Raw genomic sequence first — 19,482 nt, forward strand, 5'->3', positions numbered from 1 at the left:
TTTCTGAGAAGACCGTTTGCAATGCACATATCACGTGCCGATGCTATTTCCAGCTATCCCCATTACAGAGGCATGCAGGCCACTTTGTGAAAGATATGTGCCTGGTGTCACAATGTCTCTATTTATATGCATCTCTCTTATAGGTGCTTTGGTTCCATTTCATCATTACCTTGTTCCCTCCTTTCTTCTTTCTTGTTTCTTGCCTTTTTCCAAGTTGAAAGACTAGTTTTTGCAAATATCTATGCATGGGCTTCACTTTACGCAGTGATACTGAAGGTAACAGAAATACAAATATAAGGAAAGTTTAAAAAAATGCTGCAATATTTTGCTGCATCTGACTTCATTTCACAATAAATGTGTCAATGTGAAATTTGGGCAATTTATTTTGGGACAGAACCTTTTTTTGTAGTTGGTGACCATAAATGTTTCTGAAAACTGCTGAGTGTTCAGCAGCTCATAGAATTACACTCATTTCCTATTAAATACTCTGAAGTTTCATATTGCTAATTTCAAAAGAAATGTCATAAATCATCTTAAAGTCTTCTGCTTTGTGATCAAATGTTTTAGCCTTTCATGAAAAAAATTCTGTAGCAGAGCATGCAAAAGATAATTAATATAAAGCATCAATGTGTATCCATGTAAATAATAATCAGCATGGCTACTCCTTGATTAAAAACTGGGCAAATTTCCAACTTTTTTAAATTCATAGATGTAGAGTAATTTGCTAACTTGAAGATGTTTTTTAAATTACATGGTCCATAACTCCATATACATTCGCACCCTAGCAAACAAGAAAAAAACCTCTAAGCCAAACAACAGCTTTAATCAAAATACGTAATGCCCTTGCTTCATGTCTCTGATGTATCACTGGAAAAAAAAAAACAAAATACCAAAACAGATCAAGGATCTGCAATTTCTACATAAAAGCAATACATTTAGAGCAAGCTAAATGTACTGATCACTTATTTTGTTTCTTCTGAACATTTCAGGAAAAAGACAGCTCATATTTGCAGCCAGACATATGTGTTCCTGACTTCAGCACATCAGTTCAAAATTAGCAGATGTAACCTTTTGGGAGGAGGAACCATGAAAAAGCAGCCAGTGTGTTGAGGCACTCTACCATCAGCCAGGCTCCTATGGGTTACCACACACATGATTACTGTGTTTCTTATAAAAGTCCTAAGGAATATCTGAAGGTCAAATTAATCCTCATTAGTCATCAAAAGATAGAAACTTAATAGACTTCAAGGATCCTTGAGGACACAAGTGAGAATGTGTGCATTCAGGGTAATGACACTGAGGAAATGAACTTAGAGGAGGGGAAGTGGTGAGCAAAGTGTGATGGATGGTTGAACGACTGACTGCTTACTCCCCGGCATGCTGTGCTTTCAGCTGCTGAGCTATCTTAACTCATAGTTTAGCGAGCCTAACTCAATGTTAGCCATTTCTTTTTGGTGATATTTATTGCAAGAGCATTTTTTTCTCTTTGCTTTCTGTCAAGGTTACTATATTATCTAGGTTTATGGAATCAGTGCAGCCTGTTGTAAATGTTACCTGAAACGGAAAAAAAATACTGCCAAATGCACAGAGGAACTACAGAGAAAGCTTTCCAACGATTATTGAACTATGTTACCTTCATTGCTATTACACAAACACACAGGATATGTCAGAAACACAGGTTACCATTCCCAGAAATGTGATAAAGAATCTAACACAAAAATAGTTGCATGACATTTTAATATTTTCAAATTCATCGATACTTTTTTGGATTTCTTTCTGTCTGCCTTCTCTAAATGCCTGTCCAAGAGTACTGAAAGTATTTAGCCAAAGGTTTTTGAATTACAGATAAGACTGTCACAGAATGCTCAGTATTTTGACTTAGTCCTGCTTGAGAAAAGCAGCATATTTTTAAAGCATTTTCCAACTTAATGAACAGGTTTTAAACATGTTCAGAATCAATTCTGGGTTGCTTTTCCTCTGGATGTCAGAGGCAACATTCCAATAGCAGTACTAAGTACTTGCTTAAAGCATTTGTGATTGAAGGAGTTGTTTTAAAGTGAAAGATAAGGCTCTACCTTAGCAAAATATTGGGGGTTCTTTGCCAAGCAAAGCAAATCAGCTCCTGGCAAGTGGATTTTATATTTAAAGAAAAAAAAAAAAGAAAAAAACAAAAAAGAAAAAGAAAAAAAAAGAAAAAGAAAAAAAAGAAAAAGAAAAAAAAAGAAAAAGAAAAAAATGTAAAACAAAAAGAAAAAAAAGGCCTGACTGATATTAGCAAGGAGTTTATCCTAATGTTAATTCTTGGAGCTCCTCAGACTTTTCCAGCCTTGTAGAAAACAGAAATAAAAAATAAAGCTGGACTGGAAAGATAGGTGCATTGACTCTGCAGAGCAGATGGCTGAAAATGTATTTGTGTTTAAATCACTTGACTTGACAGGATGCAATCTACAATATTGCATTAGTGCAACTTGAAATATTATTATTGCATTTATTTTCAAAGTCTTTCAGCAATTCACTTTATTTAAATAAATGTTGTATTGTTCAGACTAAGTCATTTCAGGTTGCTTTGGATCAATGACACTATGAACACTGTATGACATTGTCAATATATGTTTAAAAAATTATCTTTATATCAAGAAGGTTCATCTCTAGTTCCATACTAAAAATAATGCAAGTAGCAAAATAAAAAGCATAAATGCACTGGCTGTATGTGAAACAAATTACAGATAGAGTGATCTTTAATTACATCACTGTATTATAGCAATGAGAAATCAAACCAGGACAAATAAATTAAATACTAAAACCTAGATTATATACTTCTTAAAGAAACTTTCATTCCTACAGTAAATATAAATATAGAATAGACCCAAAGATGACCTCATTATGGACATAAAAGGCAATTATGGCAGCTTGATACTGCTACAAACAAATCCCTACTATTGTAACCATTCTGACTAGTTATTATACATTTAAGTTACAGAACACTTTTTCATCCCTCACAGGAAGTGGTGACTATTTACGGGAGAACTGTCTAAAGTAAATTTTTTTTTTTTTTTCATTTTGGTAAGAAAAAAATTGACAGAAAAGAGAAAAGGCAGTGAGTATTCTAGTATCCTAGATTCTCTCACTCTTATAAATTAATGGTGTGTACCTAATACATTTGGACTTATAAATGTTACTCTACCTGAGAGCTAAGCAAGATATAGATTTTATGCCAAATAAATCTTCCTTTATTCTATTTCATGGCCTTAAAACTGATCTGCCTGTACTATTATCTCAAGATATTATGAAATGGAAATATTGTTATCTGGTTTGCATCCTTTAAGCTTTTAGAGATACTAGATACAAAGTTGTCTCATTTTCTCCAGAGTCAGATCATTTTTTGAAGTGTATATTTTTTTAGGGCTGAAAAAAGCAAGTAAGTGTATAGATGTGTGTATATGGGGGTGTGTGTATCTCTGAGAATGTAATCATATGAGAAAGAATATTAAATTTATAGTGCATAGTTTGAGCTCTCTATTCATTTCCGCAAAAATAGCAAGCAGTACATTTCTTCAGAAAGAAACTTTAATGTTCGAGTTATGTTTAAACTGTATTAGCACAATAAGCATCTTTTAAGGGGAAAAAAGTGATTATTTCTTCAAACATCTGCTTTTTAAATCTACTTATTATTCAGTTATGTAGGTTTTTTTATTGCTTTTCATTTACAACAGTATAGTTTAGCAGAACACGGAAGATTTAAAATGGTGATTGGAAAGTTAAACTTGGAAGTGAGAGGAAAATACGGGTTATTGCTACCTTTGTTATTATAAGAAATAATTAATCTCATTTGTAAGCAATATATTTCTTCTGAGAGGTCTTGGTATTCACTGAAGACCAGCAAAAGCAGTTTTGTCCTCACATTTTGCCCAATACAGATGTGCAAGTGAATGTTCTGCTGAGCCATCAAAAGAGAACGTAGGTATCACATTATTATAGGCTTTGTATAAAACTTCATAAACAAATCAAAAAGCTCCCAAATGCATAAGCCAGTCTCTGCTTACATAGCTGAAATGACTTTTGCCATCTTTCCCTAGACACATGACGAAGAATGTGAAAAGCTGCTGTTTTTTCTTTTCTTCTAAAGCATTTGTGTCCTGCTGCACAGCCTTCCTGAAACTGTTGTTCAGTGGCACCGGTTACAGTTGCTGTCCTATTCCTTCTCACAGTCTGGTCATTTGCCTCAAACAGAGAGATATAAACCAAAAATACAGCCAGGAGACTGTTAGCATATTATGATAATGGTCTTAAATTTGGTTTAGGGAGTGTGTAGTCTTTTGTGGCTGATGGTTTGTAGGTGCTAAGGGAGAGATCAGAGTAAATATTCTTGTGGGCTTCCTGACTTAACATCTGTTATGTAGTTACTTCAGGCTTCGGGAAAGTAGACTCAGAGATCCAGCAGTCCTTTAGTGCATTAATGTGCATTAATGTATAGCATGATTTTGGCAGTGTTACAGTACTTAAACAGCTTAATCTTCCTTCTGCTAAAAACAAAAAATATTGAAGGAATATAGATACATGCTGGTATGTGAGCATTGCTTAAATAATTGTAGAAGCTGTTAGAAGTGAAATGAAATTTGTGCGTGGCTATAAAATGTATGATGGCAGGCAAACAGCTAGAATTTATGTAGATTCATATACATTGAAGTATGGATATGCATCATTTTATGAGACTCTAAAACCAAGTATATACACAAATGTCACAAGAAAATCTTTAACCTACTCATCAGATTGGAAGGGTTCCTAGATAACTTAGGGAGTAAGCTTAAACTAGCTTTATGGCTTATAGAACAATTAGTATTTCCCACACGCACAAATTTTACATCAAAATACTGGAATATTCTAAAAGAAACCCCAAAATTAAATGGAGCTGTGGTGGTAAATGCACATCATTAAGTTAAGGAAAACATCTCAAAGAGAATATTAGGTTTAAAGGAATTTTAAATTCATGATACATTCCAGATTTAGGTCATTTAAAAGTACAGAGCTCAGACCCATCAGACAGCTTTGTCTTTCCTCTGGTGTCTTCATCCACTGCCTACCTAAATTAATACATCCATATTTGACATCTAGCTTACAGGTATCGTACGTGAGGCTAACACTGCATGCTTTGATCTGAAAAGCTGTAACTTACAGTCCTGGCCTAACTGTCACAGTTAAGATCCACAGAGGTCCAGTTTTCTTGTTCATAATAAGGAACTGTTTGCAAAATGATCTCCATCAAAGGACTGTGCTACAAAATCTGCCGTTTCTGGACCCCTCCCAAAAAAACCCAACCAACCAAACACTAAAAACAAACCTCTTCCCCTAAAAAAACAAGAACCTGGCTCCACAGGAGGAGGAAGGAAGGATTGATGGAACAATATTAAAGAATATGATTATTATAGTCAGTACTCTTCTAGGGTGAATATTACAATAGAGCTCATCTCTGTGCTTGATTATGGTTGGAAAACTTTGTCAGTGCTGTTCAATGCTGTCTTTTTGATCCACGGTTTTATTTAAAATGCTAACATTATAGCAATATTGCACAACAATCTTTTTTAATGCCATTGCTCTCTTTCCAACACTTGATAGTCTACTACGTGTGGATTTACCTGATCTTTTTCATTTGTTCTCACACCTGTCCTTCTGGATTTTCATGCTGTCTTTGTTTAATGAGAAAAGAAACAGATTGCTAACAGGTCTATCTACATCATAACTGAAGTATTTATGTAAGGGTACAATTCAGAGTGCTGCCTGTAGTGAATAAATTTGTAAATAGTATGGTCAAATATTTACCTGCTATGATGCCTCTTTCCTACATTTTTTTCTAGGGATCAGCAAAGGAACATTTTAAGTAAGATTACAGCAAGGCAACATTTATTAGAGCAGTAATTTTGGGGGAGATCAGAATGTTAACAAATACTACACAAATTTTTCATTTACAATTTTGTAAATACTTCCATCTCATCACAGGAAAAAGAACTTGAAAATAATTTAAAAAATCATTACTTTGGTATCTTTGAAGTGAAATACTATTATTGTGTTTAGCAATTATAACGATTAAAACTTTTTTTTTCCAGAAAATTGCCTTTAGTTTATTTTCAAAAATGTAAATATTAATTGATATAGGGATGAAACTTTTTGCTTTGAGTTAAACAAAGGGTTCAAGTTAAAAGGGGCTTTTTTGATCCAGAGGAAATATTTGTATTGTTCACATATTTCAAAAGGGCTTTCTTTCTAATTCAAACATGAGCCAAACTACTGATTGTCCAAACATAGTTCTATAAATAAAAAAGTTGTGATTGAAGTTATGCTTCAGCGTAGTTATGAGCGCACAAGTTTATTAAGACAGGAGAAGTGAGCATGATATATTTGGGAAGTGTTTGGAGTGTAATTTGTCTGTCCTTCATGTTTCACTGCTTTCTCCATATGGCCTCAAAGGAGAAACCCCACCTCGTCACTGTTCTGCTCAGTAGTTCCCCCCAAATGGAAACAAAGAAGTGTTAAGTATCTCATAATATAAGCTGTCAGTGAAATGTTTTAGTGCTTCATATGTGATTTAAAGTCTTTTAATAAATCTCTGGGCTGTTGTATATTTGGTGGGCCATTCCAGACTGTGGATTTTCAAGTCTGTTGGTTTCAATATATAGTTATGCTTAAACTGCAGTTCAACAAACAGCAGAGCCTGGTCTCCTATGTTTACGTGTCTGTAAGGTGAGCCCTAATGCCTTCAGTGTGAGCATCCTTTACCTTCCCAGTAAAATAGCCACCCTATTTACCCTCTATGCCCCCACGTACCTTGAATGGTACAGCTGTCTGGGCAAGAAGATAGATTGCTTTTACTGGTGGAAGGCTGAGTGTATTGGCCAGTGTCTGTGCTGCCTGGACAGGGACCTCCTTTTTTAAACAGATGCTGCCCTAGACTCCTTGTGACCCAAGCTATTTAATGAATGGACAAACCGTAAAATCTAAACATCACTCAAATCTTTTCTTTTTAGTCAAGTTAATTTCAAACTGACTTCTGGATTCACAAGCTATTAGAAAAGACGGGCAGGCACAGGGCAACATTGTTGTAGAAGCTTATTTCTGTAAGGAAGTAAGCTAAAAATTGATCATTTGGCATATGCTTAAGACTTTTGTTGTTGATATGTAAGTAGTAATCAGCGTTTACAGTACATCGATAATAATACTTTAATACATTTAAGGTAATTCAAACGGTGGAGTCTAAAATAACACTGTACCTATGAAAATACACTTTTAAATTTGGTTGGATTTGGCTTCTTCATATCATGGAGTTTCTGGCATTTATTCCTTTAGATATTTACAAAGAGAGAGACTTAAAACTGTTACCAGTACAGTGAATGATTTGCAGTGAAATCAGATGCAGAGCCTGGTATTACACTTTATGCCAGGTGCCTGCTTTATCTTGAGTTTGAAATTTATTGCTTTTTATTATGTTGTTTTTTTTTTTTTTAAATTGGATAAGTTTAGTTATTGCAAAAGCAAAACTATTCGTAATGGTTTGGTCCAAATATAGTGCAGTCAGATGGTATGCAGGTTTACCTAAAGAGCTTTGACAACCTCTTAATCTTGATATGTAGCACACCATCTATTCTAGTCACGGTTGTTTAAAAAACTTATAATGCATGTCATGCTAAATTGCACACTAGCTGTTTGTTTAGTATGGACGTAATTACACCATAAACTGAATTGCAGTTGAAACTGAAAAACAGACCTGTAGCAATATTTTCAAAGTTTATAGGTCTTTATGCTAAACCACATCTTAGATTTTCCCTGACAACCTATAGTCATCTTACTGCCCATTAACACTCCTTTCTGGATGAGGTAAGGGAAAATGAGCCTCAGGGGCCAGAAATTTACATTCTGATTGGACAATATTTTTAAGTCTATGTGTAGTTTTAAGTAGGGGTCCAGGACATGCTACAGTATTAAGATCAGATGTTAGTTTTCTTGCCTGGAGATTCCTCCTTCTCTGTGGAGTTCTGATATCTGTCTCATACTTGAAATTCTTCAGTCCTTGCACTTTCAAAACTTCCATTGACCGATCTCAGTATTGATTGCTTGTGAACTGTAACAATCCCTCTTGCTTGTCTGATGTCTTTAATCTTTTGATCCATCTCCATGACTAATCAATATTTATATTGTCATGGTAGCAATATATCCACATCCAGACTCATGTGTCCGCAAACTTACAGAGTGTGTTTGTAAGACAAATCGGTATAGAAACAGGTAAACATTTTCCGGGATGGAAGAGTAGGCATTCCAACGTATCCTAAACACAAAGACATGTATGATGGAATTACCTGTTACCTGTTAATGTATTTTCTTTCTACCAACAGGTCCCATAAGCAGTATTTTGGTGAATAAGTATGGTAGCCGGCCTGTGATGATAGCAGGAGGTATCCTGTGTTCATTTGGTATGATTGCTTCCTCTTTCTGCAATAGCGTCCTGGAACTTTATCTATGTATTGGTGTCGTTGGAGGTAAGAGTCCTGTTTAAAAGGGATTATTCTATTCTATTCTATTCTATTCTATTCTATTCTATTCTATTCTATTCTATTCTATTATTTCTAATACTGTTCTACCAATGAGCCTTACTGATCAAGAACCCACTGTGCGAGGCATTGTACAAATGCAAACCAAGAAGGTAGCAAGATCAGTTTATTTCAGCTACCTGAACTATCTAATCCTTTAAATTAGCTGGTATGATGTTAAATTATTTCTTAGGATATTTCAGGAACAACTGATGATTTTATTCAATAAATGCTGTATGTATGTACTGTTCCACACTGCACTGTAATTATGGTATAAAAATTGATTGGCTCATGACAGCACTTATTACAGTCATTTGTGTAGAATTTCACATTCATTCTTTTAGCTTTCAATCATGTTGCACTTCTCGTGGCAGAGGCTAGCAGAATTCTAGTAAAAATGCGAAAGCTAGTACCAACTTTCTCTAGGTTTGTACACACATATACTCTCACAGATAAGTATTAACAATTTTCAGTTCAATAGCTTTCTGTTTAAAATTCTCCAGGGTCAATCCCCAAATAAAATTATTCATATATCAACAAAGGCCTAGATATTGCCTAAGGCAATGAACTAAAGTGATCATAAAGCCAGTAAATTAAATAACCTCCTTATCAAAAGTTGTGGGTTTTTCTTTAAACTACCTCCTCAGAATAAGGAAGGCAAGTGAGGTGAAATATTGGCAGGTAATAAATGAATGAGATGATAATACATGTTCCTATATTCAAGCTCATCTTTCTTTATGTTGGGACTAAAGGAGTCCTTCTTTGTTCAGTGATTATTTCTTAAAGCTCTTATTTTTTACATCCTAAACTTGGGACTCACTGAAAGAATAAATTGAGGGCCCAGGAATGGGCCTATCAGAGAAGAAAACTTCTATCCTGTGCCATCCAGCAGATGCATAGCTACTTAGACCTTATTGCCTAGATGTCTTAATGCAGAGAGAAGGCCTAGAGGTTCAGCAGATGTGGATGGGTGGTCTTCTCCCATGCATGTCCTCTACAACTCTTCCACATTTAGTAGTGACTTCCATACCTGGGGAAGTGGAGCTGAATGTGCTCCAAAATAATTAGCCATTTTAAGCTCCACTTTTGAACACAAGTTTGATCTTAAATAGGGCTGGAAATAAGAAATGAGGAGATTTATGCATTTAAATACACCCTGCATTCATTGTAGCTGAGGTGACATTTAATAACTTTTGTGAAATGAGCCAAGAGAGAATTGCATTATAGCTTAGTAAATATAAAAATGGTGAGTCAAGGTGCTGATACCATCATTCCTCTGTGATTTCCCTGTCTCTGTCATTGCTGAAACACAACAAGGAGTTTTGGCTTTTATTGCAGTGCTACAGGGGGAAATGGCAGAATGCCACCATGACATAGTCTTGGCATTAACACACACGGACAGCAATGAAGCTGTATTTCATTCTCTGATGCTAGTTGGTTTACTATCTTTATTGGGAATCACTGGATTAGATACTGGTCATTTTAAAAATAACTTGAAAGAGGTGTGATATGGGTTTTTTTTAGTGCATGACCTTCAATAATACTGTCTTTCATGTGTTCTTTAGGTCTGGGTTTAGCATTCAACTTACAGCCTGCCCTGACCATGATTGGCAAGTATTTCTATAAGAAGCGTCCCATTGCTAACGGATTGGCCATGGCTGGAAGTCCAGTGTTTCTGAGCACATTGGCACCTCTCAATCAATTCCTTTTTAATGCATTTGGCTGGAAAGGAAGCTTTCTCATTCTGGGAGGACTTCTTTTGAACTGCTGTGTGGCTGGGTCGCTTATGAGACCTGTTGGACCAAAAACAGTCCCTCCTGTGAAAAAAGATGTTGAAAAAGGCACAGGAGATTCTACCTTGCACAAAAACAACAAGAAGTCTTTTTGGCAAACTATGAATAAGTATCTAGATCTGTCCCTCTTCAAACACAGAGGGTTTCTGATCTATTTGTCAGGAAATGTCATTATGTTTATCGGTTTCTTCGCTCCAATAGTATTCTTGGCTCCTTATGCCAAGCACAAGGGAATTGATGAATATTCTGCTGCTTTTTTGCTATCTATCTTAGCCTTCGTAGACATGTTTGCTAGGCCTTCAATGGGACTCGTAGCAAACTCCAAGTTTATCCGGCCAAAGATTCAGTACTTTTTTAGTTTTGCTGTCTTGTACAATGGCGTCTGTCATATCTTGTGCCCTCTGGCAACAAATTACACTGGCTTGGTGATATATGCTGTATTTTTTGGGTTTGCATTTGGAATGGTTAGCAGCGTTCTTTTTGAGACATTGATGGACCTCGTTGGGGCTGCCAGATTTTCCAGTGCAGTTGGACTTGTCACCATTGTGGAGTGTTGCCCTGTGCTCATAGGGCCTCCTCTAGGAGGTAAGAATCTCTTTTATTCCATTTTTTCAGACATTATAACATAATCTTGCAATTTAGTATTGAATTAATATAAACATTATTCTTAATGTTATTTAATGTTTTCTGTGCGACTAGGAATGTACTGTAACAGCAGCACACTGCATCAATTATCTTTGCACTTTACAGCTGCAGATCCACGTGAGAATCTAAAGGCGTACATGGCATGCGTGTGCAATTGATAGATTAAGAGCATATTTCTGCTGGCCCATAAATCTATGTGATAAATGTATGTTTTCCTGATAGCATGTAGTGCTAACTTTGCAGCCTTGATTTACGTGTATTCAGCTCCAATTTGCTCTTTGCCAACACAGTTCTTACTCTCTTGAATTGATCGAATCCACTGGTTAGTTTTTGTGAAGATCTCACAGTGACTTGTAGTTTCCCTAACCTAATGGCAGCTAGAGGAGCACCTGCGTAAATTTAAAATAGCAGATTTAGTTTGCCTAAACAGAGAGGGCTGGCATTTCTAGAGAGAAGAAGCCAGTAGGGAGGTGCCAGAAAGGACAGGGGCATGCTCAGTGGCCTAGGCAGTGTGCGTGTCTGGTGGGATTCCAGTGCAGTGCCATGGAGCCTTGCACCCTGGCATGATTTTACACCACAGCCTCGCTCTCAGCCAGTCTTTTAGCCTGTTTCTATAGCCAACAGATATGTGTAAGGCAATTCAGAGTGTGAACCATCCTACATTGACTAAAAGATGGAAATGTTGCCAACTTCTCTTTTTTGAGTGTAAGGGGAGCCTAAAGGGAGCCTAGGTGTATAGCTTGGACTATATTCGTAACTTTTGGGCTTCTAGCACCAAAAATGGTGAAGAGTCTTATCTAAAGTATTTTCTGTTTGCTAGCTTTTTAGTCAGTATTTAGTAATGCTGTTAGTAAGCTTTATAATCTTAAGGTTTCTGCTGATATAACAGACTAAAGAAATAGATGCTCAAATCTTATGGACAAGTGTCCATTAAATGTGTGTGTGTGTGTGTTGCAGTGTAAGCCCAACAATATGAAGATTATCAGCCTCGTGAACATACACTATACCTACATAAGCAGAGCCACAAACGTCGGCAAGATTATATGTGCCTAAACCCATTTATAATTATCAAATTATTTTAAGGATTACTCTCACTATTTGTATGAAAATAACATTGTTGAGTGAAATTTTAAATATGCCAAAACAATTCCACTCACTTCACTACAATAATATTTGTACAAGTAAATGTTTAATAGTCCTCAAGATGTTCCATATTTCCCTCATCTTTTAACATACAAATTCATTTTGGTAATGGTAGAGCAAAATATATTCTTGTCACACAGACTCTTCCTCTGCCACCTAGTGGGGGGACTGAGCCTGTGGCCTCTGGAGTCCAGCCTTTTCAGTCAGGTTCTGAAATCAATATTAATATTAACTCTAAAGATATTAAATCTAATATTTATGGAGCAATGGCATATGCAACTATTTATTTTTCAGTATATTTGCTTTGCAGAATTTTTGAAAAGCATGTGTTTGTGCTATAACTTTATGAATAATTGATTTATCTGGTTAAATAGAGACACCAAAGAGAATGAGCACATGCAAAAGCTAAATTCCAGTTTTGACTAGTTCATATCCTTTAAAATATTATGCTGAAGTAATGTTAATGCAGAATTTCATTTTTAATCATCAGTTTTATAAGACTGTTCATCGACAAAAAACAGTAAATTGTACTATTTACAGTAATAGGTGAATTATACAATTGCAGTGCTATTTGCATTTTTCCTAATACTAGGCTTGTGAAAGAAAGAAAAGACTAAAATACTTTGATGGCTTGTAAATGTGTATCAGGTGAATAGGCTGGCATTGTGGCTTCAACCCAGTAAAAGCATCTAAATACTAAATTGAAGTGTGCAGGTTGTCCTGTGAATTTCAATGATAGTGTAGCAGAGTTCAGAGCTAAATAGTTGATTTGGCAGTTGGGAAAATTTAAAAAGAATGGCTCATAAAGTGGAAGAACAGTTATATTTTATTTTCCTTGTCATGACCAAATTAATCTCAGAGGTGTGGATGTAATTTTTAGGTACAGGCTTCAGAGTTCAAAACTCAGCAGTTGAGCACGATAGCTGAAGGGAAGAGCCTTTCTATCTCTTTCACCAGTCACAGGAAAGTAAAAATGAAAAGCAAGCAGCTGATGCACAGTGACAGCAGCCTAAAAAGGCACATACCTCTTCATCCTATTGTCGGTATGCAGCCTCCATGAGTGTCAGACAGTCACTCCAAAACAATAGGAAACAAAATTAGGAGGTGAATAAAATAATAAGACAATGAAAGAATGAAAATGAAAGAACTAAAAAACTGTCTGTCATTATTCATTAAGCTTTACTTACTTTGTTCTTCAATATTTTATCAGTCAGTGATTCCAATGACAATTGCTAGCTTGACTAATACAGGTTTTGTTAGAATTTGGCTATATATGTTAGACTATTTGAACATGTGAAAATGCTTTTCTGCTCCAACTTCAAAACCAGGCAATATAGAGGTATTTCTCCTAGGGAAAGATCTGGATTGTATTGGGTATTCTATTCTAAAGACTCTTTTTCTCTCTTCTTGTCTTTGTATTTCAGGTTGGTTAGTGGATGTTACTGGTGAATATCAGTACATGTATTTTGTCTGCGGAGTGATTGTGATTGTGGCCAGTATCTGGTTGTTCATTGGCAATGCCATTAACTACAGGCTTTTGGCAAAAGAAAAGAAGTTAGAAGATGAGAAGCAGAAAGCACAGAAGAATGCTGACTCGAAGGAAGCAGAACCATTAACAAACAATGAGAATGAAGATGCTGCCAGCAGAGCTGATAAAGCTCTTGAAGATCCTTCAGAAAGAGAAACCAATATTTAATCTGCAATATAGCTCACAAGGCAACATTTATGACTTCCATTAGAGATATGTCTTCAAGACACAGGCCAGGTTTTGTGGTAACAATGATCAGTCACAATATTGGATGGGAACTGATTTTTGCCCCGTGGCAAGACTCTAAGTTAAATTACTATCTATAGTTTATTTATTTCAGTGATACAAAATTGAGATTACAAAGGTAGTGACTCCATGCAAATGAGTCCATCAAACTATGACTCTGGACAATCAAGAGTCGGATAAACCAGACTATAAATAAAGCCTTCCAATGACAAAACAGGTTTTTTTTTTAAAGTATATCTAATGCAAAAGTATCTCTTATCTTATTTGGGAAGATACTTTGTGTTCATCTTTAGAGTATTGTTAAAGTCTGTTGAAATAATCTGCCCAAACTGTACTTACCACTAATATTAAAAAGAATATAAGCTCAAAAATTTGTTTCGAAAGAGACAGAGTACCTGAATGAAGCACACTGAAACTTTTTTTCTCTTTTGTAGGCCCACTAGATCAAAAAAGATACATTATGTCTGTATAAACAAATATAATATGTAATTAAGGCTAGAAGATGAACAATTGGTGGGCACCATCTCTAAAATACAATAAACAGCTGAATTACAATATATTCCAGAAGTTGTTTCCTCCTGTGATAGCTGACTACATTGTACTTCAACATACATATTTGAACACAAAGTACGTTCAGACCTCGCTAATTCAAACTAAGCTAAAATCTGCCTGTAAATAAAAGGATTTAAAACCAAGATTTACATTGCTAACAACAGTGACAATGAGTTTATTCGGTTATATATTCCTGTATGGCTGAAGGAATTGGATTGGACTGTGAAGCCTTCTTCCTAAAGGGACTAGATTCAGAACCTGTTGATGTTAAAAGGGTACTTACCCTTGGCTTCTGTGGCCTGAATCAGTTTCATGGCAATGACTTCAAAGTAGGTGCTTGGGTTTATTGGCAAGTCATTAGTTGTTTCATGGTCTACTGAGAGGAGATTTAAGGTCTAACTTCAGGTCTTTGCAGACAGGTAACTTTATACCAGTTCTCACCTCCCTTTCCCATGTAGTTAGTAAAAAGCTACTTCTTCTTTGTAATGCCAGTTCGAGCAAAAATGCTGCAAGGCACATTGACAGTGCCAGTCTGGAAGCTTTGTATTGACATATCATTTTTGTGCAAGGTATATGGTCTTGTGTCTACAATTTCACACAGAAGCTTATATCAATTAAAATGTACACAATTGTTCCTCTTCCTTTAGGCAAAAGAAAGCATAAGTCTACGATTTTACTTTAGAGAAATCAGCATTGCACTTGAAAGCTAAAAGATATTAAGTGAAAATATTTCTGTTCTATTTGTAGGGGAGGAAAGGTGCTATTCTTTTTGGAGAGATGCATATAAATGCCTCAGAAATTGTGAAAATTAAGGGTCTGATTCATAAAACATTTGTGCACTGTTTATGCAGAATACACATACATTCAATTCAGGGAAAAGAATATAATCATTTTAGCCCTTTTTTAAATCTCAAAAAGTTGCAAATATATTGGACAGACAGCTAGCTGTGTTAAACATACTTTGAAGCGCCAATAACAAAAGAAAAAAATTAATAGTAAAATCTACCAAATATGTGAGTGCTTTTAAGAAAGCGTAGTGTTCAATATTATTATTTTCATTCTAAAAATTTTGCTAGTGCTTCCTTCTGTTTTGCTAGGTTATCATCCTATATACTATGAACTTCCACAGTAATACTGAACTTTTTCATTATCTCTGCACCATTTGGGAGGAGAAGCGTCATGAATCTACTTGCAGCATGGTACAGAAATTAATACCTACTTTTTACCTAATTATATGCAGGAAAACCAAACACCTTCTACAAGTCCTGTAATTTTATAGGCACATCAGCAACAAAATATGTGCATTTCAGAGTTTTGGGAGAAAATATGGGTTACATGCTCAGATTTGAGCAATGAACTGTGTAAAGGAGAATGATTTAGTCCCAGTAAAATTACAATTCCTCTCCTAGCCCCCAGCTTCAGAGAAGAAATAAATACATTGCACCTCCTTCCAAACCATAGCCCTGTGAGCACCCCAAGAGGTAAAAGTGTTGCTCTGTTTTTGGCTATATAAACACACAGGGTGAATTCCAGGATCTGTGAAGGCCCTATGTGCCCAGAGCCAGAAAGTGATGAGGAGTTTCATAGACACTAAGCTTTCATACAGTGAGGAATATCAGTTATAAATACTGGATTGTGAAAGATGAACTGAAATTTTAGCTAAAGAGTAGTCATCAGGAACATCACTCTGCTCTTGACAGCAAGTGGTAGAAAGGCTGAGATTATTTGAAAAGAGATGAATATAGAGGCTGAACCAAAATGACTGAGGCAAAATTCTAGGTGCTTATTATCTCTCTGTAAAAAACAGCGTGATTAAGAATATAGGGTAGAAGATAACAAGTGTCAAGTTTTGACTTAAGTCTGTTAAAAGTTGCTGTTGAGTAAATAAGGGACTCAGAAGAAAGATAATAAAAAAAGGCTCTCAGGAAACATGCAGGCAATTTACCTGTTCTGTGCAGGACCACAGAATACGATGCAACATGGCATAGGAAATAAGGGAAAAACAAGGTTCCTTGAGCCATAGACACACCTGACCACCAGTAACAAAAATTATGTTGCTATCTCAGAGGAAATAAAAATTTATATAAACACAACCCTCTGCAGAGTTACTACTCTTTCATCTCTGGTTAATTATGTTAAAAAATAATAGAACGAAAGAAAGAGCTGCTTTACCACCACTCACCGATGCGCAATTTTTACTCCCATAGGGTAAAATGATGTAGCAGGCAACCAGAGGTATGAAGTACCTCTAGTATGAACTGAGTCAAGTGAAACATTTCCTTGCACCCCTTTCATTACTTTTCCTAATAATACTAGCAACAAAATAAAAACCATCAGAATACTCTTGATATTACTGAATATTAAGGAAGTTAAAATCCAGAGATGAATGAAGAAAATTGGAACCATATCTATGCAAAAACTGCCTGGAATTAAACAACTCTGTCTTCCAAATAACACATCCTAAAGGGGCAATTGCCTTGTATATCTAGCTCTTATTTCTATAAGTAATAATAATAATAAATTGCCTTGAATCAATTCTGTACTGAGGAGCAAAGTAGCAAATTGAGTATAACTTTCCTTCAAACCCCTGAATATCACTCTTACTTGCACTGAGCTGTAACTTGTACTGCAAATCATTTCATCATCACATTTCTGCTTTCAGGATAAGACCTGGGTATATACCAACTCTCTAAATCCCCCTGGTTTCTTTTAGTTACCTTGCCCCCAGTCTGCACCACTGCAGGGTCAGGACTAAGAGATGTCTCTGCCCTACAATCAAGAAATGTACTCTCAAACTTCAAGACATACTAGATGCATCTATTATGCACTATGGAGTCTGTAATCTCTATCAGTCAGTGCAAGCTCTTAATTGCTCTTAATCTCATTTATACTCATGTATACTTCATCCTCTTCATATTTCTGCCCAAATATCACTGAGCCTAATTATCATCTTGCTCTTATTTGATCAATGAAGAAAAATAATGCCAAAATTTTAAAATTAGTAGAAAAGGGGATAACATCAATAATACTTTTCCTATTTAACATCAAGGTTAAATTTCAAGTAGTTTCAGAGTAGACACACGGATACTTTTATCTCTTTAGGGCTTTTTGACATCGTACTCTCTAGTAGCTGAAGGGTTCTTCTGTATTGCCCTTTCCAACTCCAGAGAAAGACTTCTCACTAATAATTCTCAGTACTTTTCAAGAACATATCAAAATTTCACCCCTCCCACTTCTCACCGTTGAACTGTGGTTGCAAATGTTGTCAGTTCTGTATTTCCATTAAGTTCACAAAAGCATCTTTTTATATGAAATCATGTGGCATAAGTAGCCAGACTACAATCCTTTTATTTCAGGAGTGTGATTTGTGAACTGTTTTGACAGTTAGAGAAAGTCTTATTTTATCTTCAAATAGATTTTTTTTTTTAATGATGCTGTCCTTATCAGAGGAAGTTCAACTTTATTTACTGCTGAAGTGAATGGCAAGAATTTCACTGACATCATGATTCAAAATTCACATTAATTTTAGTGGTCTTTATGTATATCAGTGCATATCATTTGGCAGCGTGTACATAATTGTTCCTCCCAGAGAACTCTAGTTCCTCTTGGAGGTTCCCCTTCTCCCCTCCCCCCCCCCTCCCCGTTCTCCATTTTGATGTAACACAAAGAATTTGGGCCTGGCATTTAGTGACTTTACTTAAATGCTTTCTTGTCGTTCTTTTTCCTCAAATGCCTAAGCAGCATTTTCACTTGCTGCTTTTAGGTCTGGATGGTTGTGAGTATTAGTGGGGAGGTATTATTCAGATACATAATAAGCTACAGATACCACATACAGCCAGGATTTCAATAAACAAAGCCAGTGACCACTTTTATAGATGAACATGCTGTAACTGGTACTGACAAATTTGCCTATAACAAAATCGAATCGAGGCAACTTTTGTTAGTTTCTCTATAGATGACTATTTTTCTACTGACAGGGAGGAATATAAAGGGAATTTTTAAATAATTATTTTCCAAGATGACATATCAATTTTAACAAGGCTCTCCGGATTTTTTTGGGGATGGGTGCTTTTCTGATGTTTGTGCATAAATATATATATAGAAAGTGTTTGCATGTATTATCACCTTTTTGATCACAATTTGCATAAGCATTGCTATATAATTTCAAGATAATTTGCATGTTGTTGTTTTGCAGCTCACATTTTTCTCGTCATCTACCTCTCAATTGAAGTTTGGAGACTTGCATGACCCTGGAAGAATACAGTTATCAAAAAGCATAATGATAAAACCTGTACAGACTATTAGAAAGTCTCCCAAATATTTGAAGCTACTTACAGTTCTATTTTTAAGGCAGTGCATATTTATGACCAAATTCTTGTGTCAATTGGCATAGCTTTATTAAATCTAAAGATTTAATCCATGCTGGTGTAGTTTTTACATCACTGAACCGGTATAAAAAATCAACGTGTCATTTAGATATCTAAAGTCCTTTCTGTGAGATGCTGGCCCTCCTTTTTTTTTTGTTTTCTTTCCGTTTCTGAGTTAGTGGAAGTAATTAAATGGAAACATTACATAGTTAATACACCCAAACTTTGCATTTTGCATCTCTGGGGAAAAAAAAGAAAGTTTCTTTTGTTTAGAAATAATACAGAATTTTAGCTTGCCCCCCCTTTTGTGGGCCAGTTGAGGGAGATGGTCACAAAATATTGGACTGGGGCCAAGGAATAAGGGTTGTTCTTCATATGCTCTTTACAAAAACAATGATTGTTTCTTCAAAGATATTCTTCTTTTTAGTCTGCAAACCATTCTTGCCTTCTAGGACTAGTACAAAGTCCACTGAAGCCAACATAAAAAACCCTTTTAAAGTCAAAGAGCTTTATCAGACATTGGAGGTGATGTGGCTTCAGTGGAGCCTTCAGCCTTATTTTCTCCATATCAAATCTCAGGAGTATCAGATGTAACACAGCAAATGCAGGATTTGTTGCAGCTGGCAAATTTA

At 35.7% G+C, this 19,482-nt stretch overlaps 1 protein-coding gene across 1 annotated transcript in view; it reads left to right on the plus strand.

Annotated features, from left to right (window-relative positions):
• SLC16A7 (solute carrier family 16 member 7) overlaps nt 1-15,448 on the plus strand; it is an 85,862-nt gene extending 70,414 nt beyond the window's left edge. Inside the window, exons 3-5 of the mRNA XM_075148504.1 lie at nt 8,382-8,525; nt 10,142-10,954; nt 13,582-15,448. Of these exons, the coding sequence (XP_075004605.1) occupies nt 8,382-8,525; nt 10,142-10,954; nt 13,582-13,853 (1,229 nt within the window). The 3' untranslated portion in view covers nt 13,854-15,448. The remainder of the gene's footprint in view (nt 1-8,381; nt 8,526-10,141; nt 10,955-13,581) is intronic.
• Nucleotides 15,449-19,482: the final 4,034 nt, after the last annotated feature.

Source organism: Calonectris borealis, chromosome 1 (assembly GCF_964195595.1).
Source record: "Calonectris borealis chromosome 1, bCalBor7.hap1.2, whole genome shotgun sequence".
Lineage (NCBI taxonomy): Eukaryota > Metazoa > Chordata > Aves > Procellariiformes > Procellariidae > Calonectris > Calonectris borealis.